General features: G+C 31.9%; 2 protein-coding genes across 5 annotated transcripts in view; both read right to left on the bottom strand.

Annotated features, from left to right (window-relative positions):
• Positions 1-61: 61 nt before the first annotated feature.
• Positions 62-5,244, bottom strand: LOC129909950 (uncharacterized). Its single transcript, XM_055987131.1, has 2 exons — positions 4,362-5,244; positions 62-737 (listed from the first exon to the last, which is right to left on the bottom strand). Exons 1-2 carry the CDS (start codon positions 5,204-5,206, stop codon positions 302-304), a joined length of 1,281 nt encoding a protein of 426 aa, XP_055843106.1. The 5' UTR covers positions 5,207-5,244; the 3' UTR covers positions 62-301.
• Positions 5,245-8,686: 3,442 nt separating this feature from the next.
• LOC129912437 (E3 ubiquitin-protein ligase Ubr3) overlaps positions 8,687-18,958 on the bottom strand; it is a 59,275-nt gene continuing 49,003 nt past the window's right edge. For 2 of the 4 annotated variants that reach the window (XM_055990656.1, XM_055990657.1), the window contains exons 8-13: positions 12,746-15,475; positions 12,239-12,692; positions 11,561-12,180; positions 11,370-11,501; positions 11,162-11,301; positions 8,687-9,026 (exon numbers count right to left, since the gene is read on the bottom strand). In XM_055990656.1, the coding sequence (XP_055846631.1) occupies positions 8,909-9,026; positions 11,162-11,301; positions 11,370-11,501; positions 11,561-12,180; positions 12,239-12,692; positions 12,746-15,475 (4,194 nt within the window). In that variant the 3' untranslated portion in view covers positions 8,687-8,908. The remainder of the gene's footprint in view (positions 9,027-11,161; positions 11,302-11,369; positions 11,502-11,560; positions 12,181-12,238; positions 12,693-12,745; positions 15,476-18,958) is intronic. The other 2 variants (XM_055990658.1, XM_055990659.1) reach the window with 1 other exon arrangement.

The raw sequence follows: 18,958 nt of genomic DNA, 5'->3' as shown, positions 1-18,958 counted from the left end.
TAAATAAATTAAAAAAAAATAAAACTATTACAACAAAAAAACAACAAAACACAACTCAATATTATAACATCAATGAATTATTATTATATTTAAATATATTATATCACACGAGGCGTTAATAACGAGGCAACATCAGCAAACTTCCACACAGCGCTTTATGACTGATGTTTATGTTTGTACATTAAAAAAGAAAACAAAAAATAATAAAAAACAGGAACAATGTTGATACAATTACTTCTTCAATAAATAAAATTAAAAACAAACGAAAAAGATAAAAAAAAATCAAAAACAAATAAATAGTTTACTGTTTTTCATAAAGTAAACTTAAAGATTCACGATATTGGTTAAAGAAATTTTTAAAATTAGTTTCATTTTCTTCGTTCTCATGTTCGTTATGGACTTGTTCCATTTTTATATCTGGTTTTTCAATAGGCTCAGTTGTGGATTCCTGATTTTCAGTTTGTTCTTTGAATTTGATAAATTCATCCATCAAGATGTCTTCATCTTTTTCATCATCATTTTGTTCATTTTCTGTTATGAAAATTGGTTCAAGTGAAGATGATACACTTGGTAGTGAAATATTTGGTTGTGGAAATTGCAGTGGTGGTTGCAATGGTGTACAAGGCAAGGGACCATTTTGTTGGGCTACATTTTCAGATGGAATAATTGTGGTTTCTTCATTTACCGAATAATTTATTTCAAAACCGTTTGACTGTGAGGTGGGTTTTCCCGGTAAACTATAAAGAAAATAAAAATGATACGACTTATTTGAGTTAATTTTAATAGGGATTCATTTCGTTCAAGCCAAAAGGACATGAGGCGCGTGTTCTAGTTATTCATTGAGTTGATTTGCAGTGGGACCTTTTTGCACTTTCCTCATTTTTATTTTCTCTATAGGGCATGTGTGTGGATTAGAATCAAAACCCATTTTATCCACTTTCAGAGATTTCGAGTAAATCGAGAAAAACAAAATTAGAAAATCAAAAAATGTATGGATTTTGCTATTTTCTACATATTTTGTGGTCTGATATCTTAAAATACAATTTGGGATTCAAATTTGGCCCACGTATGCATTTGAATAATAAGAACAAAACCTCATACCTAAGTCATTTTTTTTGAAAAGTGGATATAATGGGTTTTGATTTTGATCCACACATGTATGTATTATGTTTTCGTAATGCATGTAAACTCAAACTGCGGATATAGATAGCAATGTCAAAAAAAACACAGCTTATGATAGAGAATGCAAAAAAAGTGGGTACCGCAAGTCCGTCTGCCTGTCTGTCCATTTGTCTGTATAACGAGCTACAGCCTTTACTAAATAGATAGACCTATTAACATCATATATGAAGCGTTCTTGGAATACATTTTTTAGGACTACATTTAACGGTATCTCCCATACAAGTTTAATTTGATCAAAAACGACTCAAAAGAATTTTGATGAAAAAATTGAAATGTTAGTTTAAATAATGTATGTCGTATTTTTAATGAAAAAAGTTTTTTTCGAAAATTATTATTGACGGTACCGATTTTTTTAAATTTTAGAATTTTTGTCAAACAACTAATTAAATTTTCACTTTTAATACAAAAACATTTGTATAGCTTTATTCGATCGGAAAATTCTCCGATTTCATACGAACTATGCTTCCAAGTGAGCTTACGACAGGTAAAAACTTCCCCATTCGTATGAAATCGGATAAATTTTGGGCTCAGACGGATACCTATGTAGGCCAAATATTTTAAAATCAAACGTAAAATTAAAAAAAAAATAAATTTTTGAATTATAAAAAAAGATAAATAATTTTTTTTTGAAAAAAATTATTTTACGATTTAAATTTTGAGTAATAAGAGAACTGCAACGAACATTTTTTTGGACAAAACCACACTCCAAAAGCATTTTTTTATCGTATAAAATTTTTTATTTTTTCAAAATTAGTTTTTTTTTCAAATATGTACCTATGTATATTGGAAATATGTGTGTAGTTATTTGGACAAGTATTTAGGTACTTAATTAAAGGTGTTTGAGATAATTCCAGTTTTTTCTCATTTTTTTATGAAACGATGAGAAAAAATTGGAATTTTCTCAAAAATCTTATTGGAAATAGAGATTTAAGATATTTCATAATGGTCAACATAACATATGGGCCTTTATTGCGAGTGTCGTTTGTCTATCGATAAACGACTTTTTTCGAAAGTCAATGATCGAAAACGACTTTTATTGATGTTTTTCGAAAATAAATTTTGGTGTTATGAAATTTTGTTGTGAACGTTGTTTATCGTTCGATCTTTTTCGTTTAAAATTTTGCTATCGACTTAAATCAAGTTCATAGTTCACAATAGCAAATACATATTTTTGTCGAAAGAGATACACAATACCAAAACAGACATTTTATTGATTCGATCGACTTGTATCGCATAGATAGTTGAACGACAATAAGTGCCATGGGATTTAAGGAACTGCCAATATGTGACTTGTCATTTACTGAATACATAACATAATATTACGGGAAAATATGTACATATTTTCTATTAAAAGAACATATCTAGACAAAAATTTCAAATTCATTCATCGTATAGTTAGGACTTTAGGTCCTAACTATACGAGTCATAACTAATACTCGGTACCAATTTGTAAGTTCTATAGCTCAATACTCTTGTAAAGAAATCACTTGGTATCGATTTGAGTACTAACGATTGGAATAATAACCAGGTCCTAGCTGATTTTGAGGAACTAGCTAATACCGAGTCCTAACTAGTACTCGGTTGTAAATGAACAGTTCTAAGCCTTAGAACCTTAGTAAAGAAATGAGTTTTGATACCGATTTGAGTACTAACATTAGGACTAGAACCGGTATTACAGCTAGGACTCTGTGAAGAAATCGGCCGTAAGACTTTTTTATTAAATAAAATTAATGTTATCGTTTCACTAATATGCTGCATAGCAAACCAACAATGTTCTTTCGAAATAATAATTTCGAAAATAGAATTTTTGTACCTCGTTCCTCGTTTCCGAATGGCAAAACCATTCGAATATAAAAAAATTGTTTTTACAAAATTTTACAAAAAATGTGATAGCGGAATCTCTTAACATTTTAGTTTTTGAAAGAAAATCTTAGTGATGGTAAAAATTCGAGGAAAGATAAAACACAACAACAAAAATATATATTGATAGAACTCAAGTGTTCGCAAACTGATGTGGCAAAGAGAAAATTGAATATTCCTAACGCCAATAAAACTCAACAATTAATGAAAGAAATTTGCATTAGAATCTAAATCCAAAGAACCGAAAATTTTAAAGAGTAATTTAATTAGGTACCAATTCGAAAACGGAACGGAAAGCACTGTCGAAAAGGATGTACTTTCCCAACAAAATACAGAGTATGGCCCCTGGAATGTGGGTACTCTATTCCTTGAAGCTTCTTCTACATTGAAAAATAAAATCAAGAATTGCTATTAGATTCAAGGAAAGAAATACATAAGACCAAAGTACCTACCTAACAAAATCTGCTTTTTGTTTTTGTGAGGACCTGGCTTCAAAGTGGGATCCACTTGTTAAAACATGAGGTTAGCAGAAGATAAAACAGAAAAAAAGATTCAAAACAATTAACAAACTTATTTTATCATTTAAAAGGGTTGAAATTTTTCATTGAATTTTCAGACTAGGTACCTATACCTACCTTCCTTCGGTTTTTGACGAGCGTTGTTCTATCTACCATTTTTATTTTTGAAAACTTTTAGCATAAGAACTATAATGACCGCAAAAGTAGTCCTGGGAGCACCATCAGAACATAACATAACATAAATACCAATTTAATTATTAAAAACAAGGGGTGCTTTCATAATTGCATGGTTGCTTTGTTTACATGCGGTCATTTGCGATCAGACTAATGTCAGAAAAACTATTTGCGCATGTATTTTACTTTGAATTTATGAACACTTTTTCTGATTTGCGTCATTTGGCAAAATTTTTAAGTTTCAATTCAGCCTCTTCTCCAAAACAATCATATCTTCTTTAAGAAGAAAAAACAACTTTTTTTAACATTTCTCTAAATATTTACAATTTTATTATATCCAAGAAATTCGCGGCTATTTTTGTTATTTTTAATTGAACTTTGAATTTCCAATCAATATTTTGACAAAATTGAGAAATAAAGAAAAGCTGTATCATTTTTACCGCATTTTCCTTCTTTCTTTGAGTTTAAATTCATTGCGCATGGGAATTTTTTCATTTGCACATTTGCGCTGCAAATATTTGCGTTTTACATTTATGAACACCTGACATTTGTCATTTGCATTAATGAAAGCTTTGCATTGGTCAGACTTGCGCGACCATGCATTTATGAAAGCACCCAAGAACTTACTTCAAATTTGCAATTCGCTTCTCTCCTTCATCATTATTATCATTCTCATACATTGGTAAATAAGGTCCAAAGAATTTTAAAACCTGTTCATTGGTACAGTTGCCATAAAATCCAGCATAAGCAGTACGATGTTCATCACCCATATAAAGTACACTATCATGTGGATTCTCAAATAATTCAGCTGACAATTCAATCATAGAATCCTCTTCATTGCCTTCTTGTTCCATGGCTTTAGATCTTGATTCGGATGCTTTCAATTTGGACTCCAAAGTTTTAACTTCCGATAGAAAATTCAAAACCAATTGATGTTTTAATTGTGCTTTGGACAATTGGGAACCTGATCCCATTCGTTTGAAGCACAAATCATTTTCCAATCGATTGTTGTCCATGAAAGTGGTTTGATGGTCTCCTTCATAAACCGAAGGACATGGAATACTGTTAACCAATCTAATGTTAGCCAACAAATGGATTCGATGACGAAGGAAATGCATATGATTAAAATGCATTACAATTTCACTGTAAATTGGAGATAACAATGAACCAGTAGGTGAGCCTTGTTGGTCTCTTTGAATATCTTTTACTTCAGTTTTAATCAATTGAAATGCATAGCCACGCAAATGATTGACAAAAGTAGATCGACTTTTGATTGTAAAAATAGACATTGGACTATTGAGATAGCTGTCCAATGCAACTAATTGGACTTCTATTTGTGTCCCATCAATGTTCCATTTAATGAATTTGCATGAAATTGAATTCACAGCTATCCAGAGTTTGTATGGAAATGGAAAATTATAAATGTATTGACGAGAAATTGATGAGATATTTTCATTATTTGTGGGATTCATGACTGTTTTCTATAAAAATTCGAGACCAAATGATTTGCAATTTGATTTGTGATTAAAAAAAAATGAAGTAGATACTGTTACGTTACGTTTCGGAAGTTTAAAATTTAAAAAGCTTTTTAGTGAAGCTCACTCATATGTTGTTAGCGACATCTAGCGAAATTAAAGAGCTTTCTTTTTAAATCTAAACGCTCTCATGTGATGCTAGTGCCATCTACTGAGATAATATGCGCTCTTACAAAAACTCAAAGGTACGGTAGTGTCGATTAAGAGAAAAAGAAGATTAAGAATAAATGGCCACCGGAAACTAACTTTTTTTTTAAATTTAAATTATGTTTGTCACAGAGTAAATACACTCCGTATCGCATGTTTAAAGACATGAGCTTTGATACAAATATTATACATGTTTTTTATTGTAATAATATTGGGCATATATTTTCTGTCAACTATTTATTTGAATTTTGATGTTGTTAGTTTTTAAACAAGAAAAAAGAGAAGGTATTTTCTGCATCAAATAACACGGTTCTCTTTCTTTCATTTATTTTTCGAAGAGAAAGTTGTTGGTTAATAAAGCAACACATTTACAAAATAGATTTTTGTTAGTGGTTTCAAACAAACTTCAGAGTAATTAACGACTAGGAACCAAATGAGTTAATCAGCCCTAACAAAGTATCCGTTCGGAGGAAGTTCCGAAACGATAGCCCGTTCCGATCGGAACTCACATTTCATTCATTGTATCCACTTCTGAACAAAAAAATAAAGTATACAATCGCATTCATTTCACACGTTATTTATCAAAATCCTTGTGATGCTCAAAAGTCTTCAATCTCTTGCTGAGGCTTTGTCAATCGGAACGGATACCACGACAGAAAATTCTCCAATTTCGAACAAATCGAAAAAAAAAAATCTCCAAACGGATACCTCGATAGGGCTGAATTTCTGAAATTATGCAGTGTTTTCAAATTTCTTTATCTGACTTTTTCATATCAGGGAGAGATCTACCAAAATAGAGCGTGTAGGTTGGGTTAAACGTTAAAACAAAAAACGTTAAACAAAAAAAATACAGGTGTTTTTTTTAAAGATTTTTCTGAAATATCTAGAAAACGGAAAAAACATTTTTGCATACTATTTTCTGTTTTTGTTTAAAAACAAATTTTGAATTTTGAACACTAAATTATTACATAAAATTTTTAAAAATTTTGATTTTGAAAATTGATATTTCAGAAATATAATGTTATAAAAAAAATGTATTTAAATACGACTTTACAAAAAATTATAGCACGTTATTGTAAGTGTAGCGGTTGATTTTTTAATACATAATTTTGTTTCCAAATAAAGTCAATTTTTTGGAAAATTGCCCTCCTGGCTAAACGACGACTGGCAACTTGCTAGTAATTTTGTCTCGCAACTGTCAGATGCAAGTGTGACAGACGAAAGTCACACCCGTTACATCTTATTTGAAGATACTCTCAGACAGCAAAATAGTTTGAATACTTTTGATATTAGAAATAATATACTTTTACAGTCGTATTTATTAGATTGTTGTCCACTTATACACTGCAGAACTTTTTTCAAATTGTAGGAAATTACGCTTTATTTCATAAAAATAATAATCACATTGTTTGCGGCTAAGACAATCTACCTTTGTGTATAAGTTTGACAGCTATAAGACAACAATTAAGAAGGTTTTTGATTACATTTTCCAAATTTAACAGTTGTATAAAGTTATACAACGTTTATAAATACGAGAGTAAGTATGTATTAAAATACTTTATTTAATAAGAGCGAAAAACATACAAATAAATAACTATATGCTCTCCATTACCCGATAATATTAACAAAGAATGAGCAGGTTCATTCATTTATATGGTCTTGCGACCCTATTACAAAAAAAAAAATGGCTGAACGTTTATACAACGAAAATAAAAATGGTAACAAAATGGCAAAAATACTGGAAAGTTGCCAGTCTTGTAAATGTCGTAAAAGACTGAATGTAGCAACTGTTCAATTGAGACAATTTGAAAATATGAGCAATAATATGGCAGTTGCCTAAGCTATACGTGACTGCAGATTTGTCTGTAAGCTACGGCAGAATACAATAATAGTACAATAAAAAACTAATCTTAATCTGAAAAAAAAAAAAAATAAAACATATCACAAAAACAAAAACACGATTTAAAGCGAGTAACAATATTATTGTTTTGTTGACTTTATTTCATTTTTTTTATTATTAGTTATTATTATTATATACTTAGGCATAATTCTCGTAGATACATCAAATATAATAATATTATTATTATTATTTTGTAATGTGTGTTTTGTATACATATTTCTCTTTTTTTGCATTAACTTCTATTTTTATATAATGTAAATATATATATTTATATTTTTGCTACATCATTTTTATTTTATTTTAAATTAACGTAACGGAAAATTATTTTTCAGTTTTTTTTTTTTTAATTCTTTTCTTTTAAAATGTAAATAAAACAAAAAAAAATCTGTATTTCTTGTTTGGATTTTTAAAAAATTTTATATAACGTTTTTTTTTAAATTCACATTTTTGAAAAATAAAAATCATGCGAAATTATTTTGATTTTGTATTAAATTTAAGTAAATTAAAATTCAACTAATTTACAAAAATAGAAAGAAACGAACAAAACTTTGATATTAGATTTTTTTTAAACAAATGAAACTTAATATTTTTTTTTAAATTAAATAATCGGTGATATAGAGGGATATTATTTTTTGTTTTCTTTTATATTTTATCTTCCTTTTTTTGTTATTTTTTTTTTTTTTTTTTTTGGAAATAAATGTTTAATAAAAGTCTTTGTATTTTGTTTAATATTAAATCGAATATCACACAGAGGAATAACAATTATTACTTTTATTATTATGCTTGTTATTATTTATTATGGGCCCTTATTAAATTAATAATATGATTGGCGAGCGAGTCCAACATTTCGATTGCGTTGAGAATAATTTAAATAAGCTGCCAGTTAATTAAAAAACAACGAATAGCCAGAATATAGTAATTTCGCGCAAACATAAACACAATTAAAATACAACTCGACTTAATTAATTAAGAGCCATAAGCAATTATTCATCTTTTTTTATATTAGATTTAACCTTTTAAGGTAAATCTTTTTTTGATAAATTAATAAATAAATAAATGGGAATTAATCCCTGATTTTATTTATATAATTTTATGATTTTTTTTTTCATTTTCGTTTTCTATCTATTTTTATTATTTGCTTTAGAGATTAGATTTTGTGACATCAATAATGGATTTTTAATAAACTACATTGTGTGAAGGGAGGAATATTTTTTGACATTTTGGTAGAGTTACATTATTGCGTATGACCTTTTGATTCAAGTTTTCATTACACTCTTGTCAATTTGATTGGTTTTGTTGTTAAATTTACAGTTCATTTCGAACAAGTGGCGGGGTAGGTTTTGTTGTTTAGTGTTTATTATAACGATGTATTTTGAGGAATAAGTAACTTTTAATAGTGAGATAAGAAGTAAATACATATATATTTTTGTCTGTATAGGTAAAACCCAATGTCTCAATATTTATATATTTATATTTTCTTTTTAAATTTCAGTTTATTTTGTAATTATAATTTAAAAATAAAATCCACGTTTTGATTTAAAAACTCAATCACTATATTACATGTGATTGTTGTTGTAGTGTTTGTTTATTATTTACAATAGATCACGATGGAACACCCAAGTGTGTTTTGTGTGAGCGAATTTATGTGAGAGCCACTGAGATTCTAGAAGATTGAATCGATCTTGGCTGAGGTATAATGGTTTACCACGTCTGAAAAAAAAAAACAAAACAAAAATATTTAATTAGATTTAAACATGACAAAACGAAATTAATTACAGATAAAAAAGATAGATAGTCAAATAATAGGTAACAAACTTTTTATTCAATAAAAATAACCAAATACATTATGACTAAATTCGGCAGTCTTAGACTGAGTTTGGGGTGGGTAAAAAAACTGTTTTTTTTTTTTTAATTTCAAATCCTAATAGCGCGGAAAAGTTGCAAATGGTAAAGACTTAAAAGAGTTTAAGAAATATTCAAAATCGGTTAATATCTTCAGCGTTAAAGCTTGAAAAAAACTTGTTTAAATTGTATTTTTAGAAAACAAATTTGACCACCCTAACATCTTATTTTTTTTTAATATAATAGATTTAGACAACTCTTTTATGAGCTCAATATTAAGTAGGAAAAAAAATTGTTCAAATTGGGTAAGCAAAATTCCTATTTTTACGATATTTTTTTAATTTTTATAGACTATTTGGTAGATTATTATTTTTACCAAATTAGTAGTAAAATGAAGTTGACACAATCAGTGAAAGTCATGAACTCGCTGAAGACTTTAAACTATGTCGTTCAAAATGGCTTTGACTAATCATTCTCCTTGCCGCACAGTGGTGCATTTTGTGTTTTATGGCGCCAAAAATCAGTTGCACGCCCATTTCTTGATGAAAAGTCATCAAATTTAGGAAACTGAAGCGTATTAGTAAAAATACGTAAAAATCTTTATAATAAGCTAGAAATTTAGTTAAATTGATGTCAAAAAGATGTTCGTTCTTGGATTTATACTGTATAATTGCTCATATTCAATGAAAAAAAAAAAATATATTTAAAACAAAGACCAAAAACACACTTTTAGATCTTTTTCTTGGATTTTTTGTTTAAGTTTTCATTTATTATGATTTTTTTTCCTGGAAATAAATTGTGTTTCAATTCCTCTGGAGATTCACGATAGGGCCCAATAGTTTTATTTCCCTGGAAAATGCCGATACCAATAAATTCTGAGGGAAACTTTTCATGATCGTTTTCATTCGTCATAATTAAAATATAAAATTTGGAGCTTTTGATATCACTTTCACAAACTCCAAAACGAATTTATTACGTTGCTGTGTGTGATAGGGCTGAATAACTTCAAAACGCGTTTTAACCAAAACACGCATTGATACATTTTTTTGACCTCGTATTCGAGTTCAGCAAATAAATTGAATTGGAAATTCGAACAACCAAGAAATAACAAACTGGTATTCAGCCCTATTGTGAGTTTCACGTGGAATGTTTTCGGCTCGGAATATTTTTGTTTGCCCGGAATTTTAAAAGCTATCATGAGTTTCACCCGAAGGGAATTTACATTTTCCGCTAAACTAGTTTCTTGTTCGGCACCAAAATTTAAGTGAGAGAAAAGCTGTCGAATATATCGCAAATTACCTGAAAAAAAGTTGAAAGTAAAGGGAGATGTCCGAACGTGAACAACTTTTTGCCCGGAATTCACAATAGGGGAAAAGTGAAATTCAATTTTTCCGGGTGGAATCTTGTTCACGTGAAACTCACGATAAGTCTGATTATCTAGCAAAAATGACAAACGGTTCAATGCAATTCATAAACCATTAGACCTGTACAATGTGGTGAGTAGAACGCAAACACTGGGTTGTATTGTTCAATTGAAAATTGGGATAAATTGTCTTCAATAGAAACGATTATAAAGCAACTTAGCACCGGCGAAGAAAGGCTTTTGATTATATTCAATAGTATAGTAGAAACAATTCATTTAACGTTCTATATGGACGTCAATTCTTGTATCGTAGAAGATGGATTTATCCACTTAGGCGCATTTTTCGACTAGGAGCATTTTTCGCTATCACTTACTCCAAAATATGCTACGGCTTTCGATTTATTAGGATAGAAAGAAGGTATCCATTACAAAGAAGTTCTTTTCGAATTTGATGAAAATCTTTTGATAAAATATGAATTTTGGATAGCTAGACGTTATATTTCTTCGTGTGTTCTCCGACAAGAAAAACTTCGGTTTTTTAAACGAAAATAAAGACAACGTATCGATCGGAAATTGCTCCGAAACGATAGCTCTTAAGTGCTTATTATGTGAATATATTAATTTTCAAATTTAAACTTACTTTAAATCGCGATCTTCTTCATCAAAATCATCTAAATACAGCGAACCCCACAAACACGCTCTACGACCTCGTATAACAATGATGTATGTCGATGTGACAACTAGAAAGATGCCAATACCACCGCCGCATGAAATTGTATGCTAAAAATTAAGAAGATTATTAATAAAAATAATCATAAAAATAAATAAAAAATTCAAATAAAACTTACTCTAACTGCTTCACAACAATCATTTTCAGCGCAGCAATTTTGTTTGAGGCAAACAATTGCTCCGCACAGCAGGCAAATGGAGCTCTCCTTTGGCACTTTATTGCAATTTTCACATGGTCTTTCATGGTAATACTAAAAATTTGGATTTTTTATTATAAACAATTAAAATTTCATAAAATTCTATCAATTACCGTAAAAAGTCGCTCATATTCTCTAGGTAGACCAAGCAACTTTGGCTGTTGCCACGCAATATTTTGATTAACTATCACAAGATCACGAATGGCTTCTAATGGTGGATGGACATCTACTAATTGTTCACACCAGAACTGTGGCAACGATTCCTCGGTACCGGGAATAAACGATAATCCTTTTGATGCATTAAAACATTCCCAATCCATACTATCGGTAACCAACTCCAAGTAGTAAACCAATCGTACGAATTCCAATGGCGGAGCTGAGATCTCTGGCATTTCATGGCGATATAAATGATGTCTTAACAGAGCAGCAATGCGTAGAAATGGTAAACACAAAGTCTGCAGTTGTGTTTCCATCGATTTAAGGTTCACTTCAATGGGTCCGGATTGATCAAGTGAAGCCGGTAGACAATCACGACGCAGTCTTTGTAGTCTATCGGTGTGGCTGAGAACAAGAGCCATTGCTCTGCCCAAGTGCGGAGTATTTGTACTCCTGGTGGCTTTGTATTTTTCCATAATGAAGTCACATTCGATGTCAGTCAGAGCAACGCATAGTTTAACAACGATTTGATAGTACAAAAGATTGTACATAACTTTCACTATACAATTGAAATAAACTGCAAAAGAAGACAAGTATTAAGTAAGAGTTAGTATTTTACTTATTTTGTTGCTTACCTTGGTCTAAGTGTAACGGTGCCAAGAGGATGAATTTCAAGAGCAACGCTATAGGGTCAGCGAAAAGACTAGGGATGAACTCTTTGCAATGGGAAGGCACGGGTGCTGAGTCAATTACTGGCATACCGGCCAGCGATGCCCAGGATCGCCACAATGGCCATTCCACCAGTACTCGTACATGGACAGAAAGGACGTGCAGCAATGGAACTATACACTCCCGCTTGGGCTTGTAACGTGTCGCTTGATTCGAACACAGAGTCCCACCACGTTGAATTATTTCCGATTCTAAATTTGTTCGAGCTATCGACGTCACAAATAGAAACAAACTACGGAACGTTGGGGGGAAACGATTAATCTTGCGATGTGTTATATTCGTCATGTCTTCCATGGCACGACCCATCGCTTCCGAGAGCTTTGTTGTCGTCTGTGAAAAAGAGTGGAACGTGTTTAAAGACTGAAATCAAATTTAAATGAATGAATTTTGTTTCATATTCGGTCAGAACTTACTCTCAGTGGTGGTCTTTCATTTTCTTTGATTAAGTTCATTAGCTCAAATACCAATTGTCCAAATGATTGTGTGCCGGATCGCACAACTGGCGCTGGTCTATCCAACTGTGGATTCAGTGGCAGAACAGAATTCGAGAGTTGTCTACAAACGGGACAATAGAATTCGCCGCGATCGTGAAGATGTTGTCGTTGGGTGGCATAGAGGGTTTTGAGATAAGCGTCGAGACAGCTCAAATGAACATGATGACCACACGACTGTACATATACTCCGTTTTCGTAACCTAAATTATTGGACAAATACCATGACTCCTCACCGAATTTCTCACTTAAAATTCGATTGCGTCGATTGAAGTCAGTTGCTAAGATACTGCTGGTTTTAAGCCTCTTTTCGTCTTCAAGATTTAATGGAAGTGGTAGTCGTTCGGCGACTTTTCGACGATGACCAACAATGCCACTTGATTCGACCAAAACTACTAAACCTATGGGATTTGCATCTGTACTGGCACTTGTACAATTGCATATAATACAATCGTATTCTTTTTCACGAGGTTGTTCGTACTCCTCGTCATCTTCGTCATCGCCACATTCCATACTTTGGCCTGCTGTTTGCATAAATTCTTTTTGTTTATTGGCAAAGTCTTGCATTAGTTTGCGTTGCCTCTCCTTGGCTCTGCGGGAACGTTCTTCTTTTTCTCTAGTTTCGCGGGCCTTTTGTTCGGCCTGTTTTTCTCTTTGGTTCGGCCACAATCGACTTCGAATTTCTTCGATGTTTTGGGCACATTTTTCATCTCGCTTGGCGACTTTACGGAGAAGATTGCCAATGAAGAATGGTCCGTCACCGATTCGGGAATCAGATATTCGAATATTTCGTGTATTCCCTTGTCGATGATGACTAAATGACGATGATGAGCAGGACGATGATGAAGATGACGGCGATGGACCTGCTTCATCACAATCAACATCCATTGTTGATGATGAAGAAGCCTTGTCATCATCGACGTCTTTCAACGAGAAACTATCCAGCGTACCGCTAAGTTGCGAATGCAACTTCAACAGCAGCGACAGGATACTCTCCTCGATGACAACTTCATCTTTATTTAGTCCGATTGCGTGCTCTACATTTCTCATACGGCTGCTGGAATCGAAGGTTCGACGGGAACCACTACTTCCACTGCCAGCGCCAAGAGAATTCGACGGAACAATGTCCAAATTGCTACTTGGCACTGCAACGGGTTGGACCCGTTGGAAAGGCAACAACATACCACCAGCAATGTGCGAAGTTGGGGAAAACATTTCATTTGGCTGACGATTTGCTACAGTCGTAGAAGTCACTTGAGCTCCATCACTTGTTGTAGCTAAACCCAGATCCCGACGAATGACCACTTCCATTCCTGATTCGGGTGGAGCTATTGGTTGTAATGTATACCTTGGTGGCATATTGTTTATTGTCTGTAGGGCCATGGAGTGGTTGTCTTCGATTTGACTATCGCTATCGTCATCAATGCTGCGGATGACAAGAGAAGTTTCAGGAACTACAGAAAGGTCCTGAGGCAATGCCACTTCCATAGAAAGAACAGCCAATGAGTTATTAGTGTTCGATGCTGATGCTCCTCTTTCGTTTTCTCCTCCGACAATCATAGGCAACGTTTCGCTGTCGGAAACATCAAAGTCAATATCATTGTAAAATGGATTCGAACGATAGTTGGCTGGCGATACTTGTGGCTCTTGTGACTTAAGTGATAACTTATCAACAACATGTCGTAGGTTCTCACAGAGATTATCTGTGGGAAAGCATTGTAATAGCTTTGGTGGATCTCTACGTGAAAATGTATAAAACTGTTGTTGGTATGCTGATTCGCATTCTACCATGGCTCCATTGCTTGGTTCGTCACTTACTTCAACGGCAATTTCCAAAAGGAAAACAGCCAATGCTAGTAAGTGCTCAGATACATCTCTTGAATGTACCGCTCGGAAGAATATCGAAAGAATTGTCGAATGAAAGACTCTCGAATTCAAAATTCGGCATGGATCACCGAAAGCCTTTCCCACTGGCCTCGGAAGTCTAAATGGTGGCCAGAGATTCCCACTTGCAGGCATCTTATCTTTAGACTTTACAAAATTCGTGAATCGATCAAGTGAGCTTTGGAAATCTCGTCGATGTACAGCACGCAACAGTACATGCAATGGATCATAGTAGTTTTCCCAAACTTCGTCAATGGGTGTAAACAATCCTTGTTCCAAGTTATCGGAGCCCGAAGAAGGTGCCTTATAAACAGATAACTGTTTGAGGAAAGTTTCAAAATTCTTTGTATGAACGTTGCCGGAACGTTCTGGCATAAGTTCGAGTAACTGACTGTGCGTTTTGTTTTCAGTGGCCAATAATGCACTGATTTCTATGATACATTGAGTGGCTTCATCGTTGCCCAGATTTGTACGTGATGTTACTAAGGTGGCTAGGAAAGTTAAAAATCCTTCCAACATTGAGGCTTGTTCCATTTTTTGTGGTGATTTAAGTGGAGCCATTTCTAGCCATTGACCAACGCTAAATAGATCGATAGCATTGGTTAGAAAGAAGTAATCGGGTAAATTTGTGGCGCATATTTGAAGGAAAAACAAATCCATATCGGCCATTGAATTGCAGAAATTCGCTTGGATGTATGTCATTGCTTGTCCTTTTATTTGAAGGCCATTGCGAACCCATTTGCCAGCTAAGATTTCGTAGAAGAAACTCTGTAAGAAGAGAAAAGAATGGCAAACATATGTAAGAATCAGGTAAATGAAAATAATAAAATAAAATCGAACGATTTGAACAAAATCTAGGAGATAAAAAGCATTTAACATGTTTTCAAAGTCAAAGGAATCTTCAATAAAAAATCATGCATCTTGGTTCATATTTTCGAAAATATTTTTTTTTCAATAACCGTTATTAATGGTACCTCTCATAGAACCATTTTTGTAATTTCAGAATTCCTTCTTAAATATGTTCTAACCCTACTAACAATTTTGCTTCTATAATGCTTTACAGAAGCAACAATTGCATCTGTAAAGCTTTATAGAACCAAAATTGTTTGTTGGGAAGGCAGGTATTTAGTGCACTTAGAAAATTATTTATTAAAAAATTTTTTTTTCACTTGCAATTTGGTACCTACAAATCTTTAAAACATTATTCTGCTAGAAATACATACGGATTATTTATAAGGAATTAAGTTTCCTAATTTTGAGTAAAAAATCGACTATTAACTTGAAATGCGTGCCAAATATAAATATTTTAATATTTTCAAAATCCCGTGCGGAAAAATGTTTTCAAAATTTGTACCAAATTTCAAAGGAAAATATACAAAAGTGCTTGAGTTTGCGGCGGCGTACCGTTGAGATACATTTTTTGCAGAAATTAACCACTGCATTTACGCCATATTGTAATAAAGTTCTATAATTTTTTTGAAATATCACTTAAATATCTGCCCAGTTACATTTTTTAGAAGGAGCATTCCATGAGAAAGTGATCCTTGAAAAAATTGTAGACAAAAATTTATTTTGGATTAAGAATTTAACACTCAATATTTTCAACCCATTCAAGAACGCCAACTAGTAAAACTTTGTTATATTTTTAGGTTAAAACCATAAAAACTCTCTTCTTTAAGAACAATGTTCACTATTCCACCCGTGACAAAAATTTGTCCGACCCGTGATATTAATAAATCACTTTTTTGAATATAAAGATAATCTTTTTTATGTTACGTAGGTATATTTTTCCTTGCACATTTTAATTAATTAAAAAATTGTACTCTTGGAAGTATGAAAGTCTGAAAATTTTGTCTAATTATTTTTAGAATTTGAAAGGGCAACAATAAATTGTACAAGTGTCCTACCCCTGATGATAGAATGCCCTTGAAGATTTTGTTCAACGAAAATTGGCCTCTTCGAGTTTTTTAACAATTGGCCCGAATTTGAATTATATTAGTGTTAATGATAATAAATTGATCATTTCTTTTTTTTTCTAAGCATATCAAAAGAAAAAGAATAATTGCGAAACGTTGGCAATACTATCAGTGTCTTTATTCGGGAATTCCCCCAAACATATTTTGTCTGCAAACATATATAAACCATTATCATTTTAAATCTCTTCGATTCGAATAATACTCAGTATAATATTTTTTTTATTTAACTCTAGAGTTTGCCCTCTTATCGTTTCTCGTTCATACAATAACCAATGTATTGTTTATTAAATAATAATATATTCTCATTTTGTTTCTTCTTTATATGCTGAGATTTCTACATACATAAGTGCTCTCTGTTCTGACTATATAAAACTGACTCTGACATCTGATTTCTGATTTCTGATTTCTTAATTCAAGAAATGCTTTAACGATCAGTCTCTTAATTTTTAACTCAATTCATCATTTTATTTTAAACTTTATTCTCATTCTCATGCCAACATAACTAGATTATTCGCATTTTAACACTTCTCTTTGAAGTGCCTTTATATTGAAGATTGAACACATATGCGCTTATAACGTATTAAAAACTCTGCCAACTGAAACACAAAAGAACAACTAGTAATGGTAGTAATCGAACAGAGAATCAGAAAAGTAACAAAATTGTTATTGTATTGAAGCAGAGTAATAATAGTTTTGCTTGTGTTTTGTGTATTTATAAAATTCAGATCAGGAGCGGACTAGCGTTACTGAATGGATTACATTGGATATACAGGCCATCAAAATTAGCGGAACGCTGACAAAGTGATTTTTTTTTTATCAAAAACTCTATGATGACGAACTATAATTTGGACAATTACACATTATTCTAAAAAAAAAAAACTCAATATGTTTTAATTTAAATTTTACCTCTTGGTGACTATCATCTGAGGTCAACTAAACATTTTTAGAAACTTTTATTACCTACCAGCATCCAAGATGTGCATGTGCAATAGGGTGTGTCACTTTTATATGGAAAAAAAAAGTACTCTAATTTTCAAATGTAATAGTGGTCAAAAGTTGTATAAGGGTCTGAGATTTAATAATGTGTAAAAAAAATTTATAATATCGTTCGTCTTTGGCTCGCTCAAATCGGTTGAAGTTGTTAAGAAAAAAACGATTTTATATGAAAAAATGATTTTTTTTATTCACTTATTATTTCGCAGCTTCTTTATTAAGTGTTTTCCAATTCCAACAAATATAAGCTTAAAAGTTTTTTCTTGCAATTATCTTTCACGTGAAAGCCTAAAAATATTTAATATATTTTTTTTTGTATCCAAACCTATGTTTCAAAAACCTCTAAAAATCCAAATTTCTTCCTATATTTTGAGCGAGCCAAAGATATTGATTAAAACGAAAATTGTAAACGCAGGATTTAATTTAGATAAGCAATGCAACTTTTAAAAGCTATTACATTTGAAAATTCCATACTTTTGCATTTTGACACACCCTAATGTGCAATCAAATAGGTACACACATTGCTTCTACGGAACATATTGTGGCCGTTTTAAAAAAGAGACCTTAGGCAGGTAAACAAAATATTCCAACTTTCGAAGGTTTTGCTATGCTTCGATTCGGAAATATTGCAGTACCACATTTATTGGAAGGGTCGATTGAAAGTAGTCGATCTATTTGATATTTTTTTATATCATAGCAGTAAAATATTCATTCTATTTAATATAAAATACACGACTGGGTCACACGTACTTGCTCTACCAGTTCAAAGGACTTTTATGTTGGTTTACTTGTATATTTTAAGAGCTGGCTCTATATACATTTTAAAGAAATTTTGATGTTGAGGAAGTGACAAAATTTTGTTAAATGACTTTTTTGAGAAAAATTAAAAAAAAAAAAAAAACAGTTTTATTGCAATTGCTATGAATGTTACGGCTGCAAAGTTTAGGTAATCAAAATCGTTAGAGCCGTTTTCGAGTAATTACCTATAACTTGAAAAATTTGTATGGGAGGTACATTTTCTAAGCGAGATATAAAAAAAAAAAACAACTTTCAGAATTCTATAAAAATCATCTGTACCAAATTTGAAAAAAATCCGTCCACCCGTTTAGTCTGTGGAAATGTGTATAGATGGACGCATAGACGCACCGAGGGACCCACTTTTTCGTACTCTTCCATCATCGTAATGGTCATTTTGATTAACCTCAAATTTTTTTTCGACACGAAACCAATACTTGCCCTATGCTATAGAGTAAGTAAAATATAATAATAATAAGCCAAAGCT

This window comes from Episyrphus balteatus, chromosome 2, assembly GCF_945859705.1.
Source record: "Episyrphus balteatus chromosome 2, idEpiBalt1.1, whole genome shotgun sequence".
NCBI classification, from domain to species: Eukaryota; Metazoa; Arthropoda; class Insecta; order Diptera; family Syrphidae; genus Episyrphus; species Episyrphus balteatus.
The sequence above is the reverse complement of the archived record's forward strand: the minus strand, read 5'-3'. Positions and strand labels throughout refer to the sequence as shown.

Excerpts from the sequence above, each read along its gene's own strand:
- LOC129909950 (XM_055987131.1), bottom strand. The coding sequence starts at position 5,206 with ATGAATCCCACAAATAATGAAAATATCTCATCAATTTCTCGTCAATAC. Across the intron at positions 738-4,361 it reads AAGCGAATTGCAAATTTGAA|TTTACCGGGAAAACCCACCT; the intron begins GTAAGTTCTTGG and ends TTTTCTTTATAG.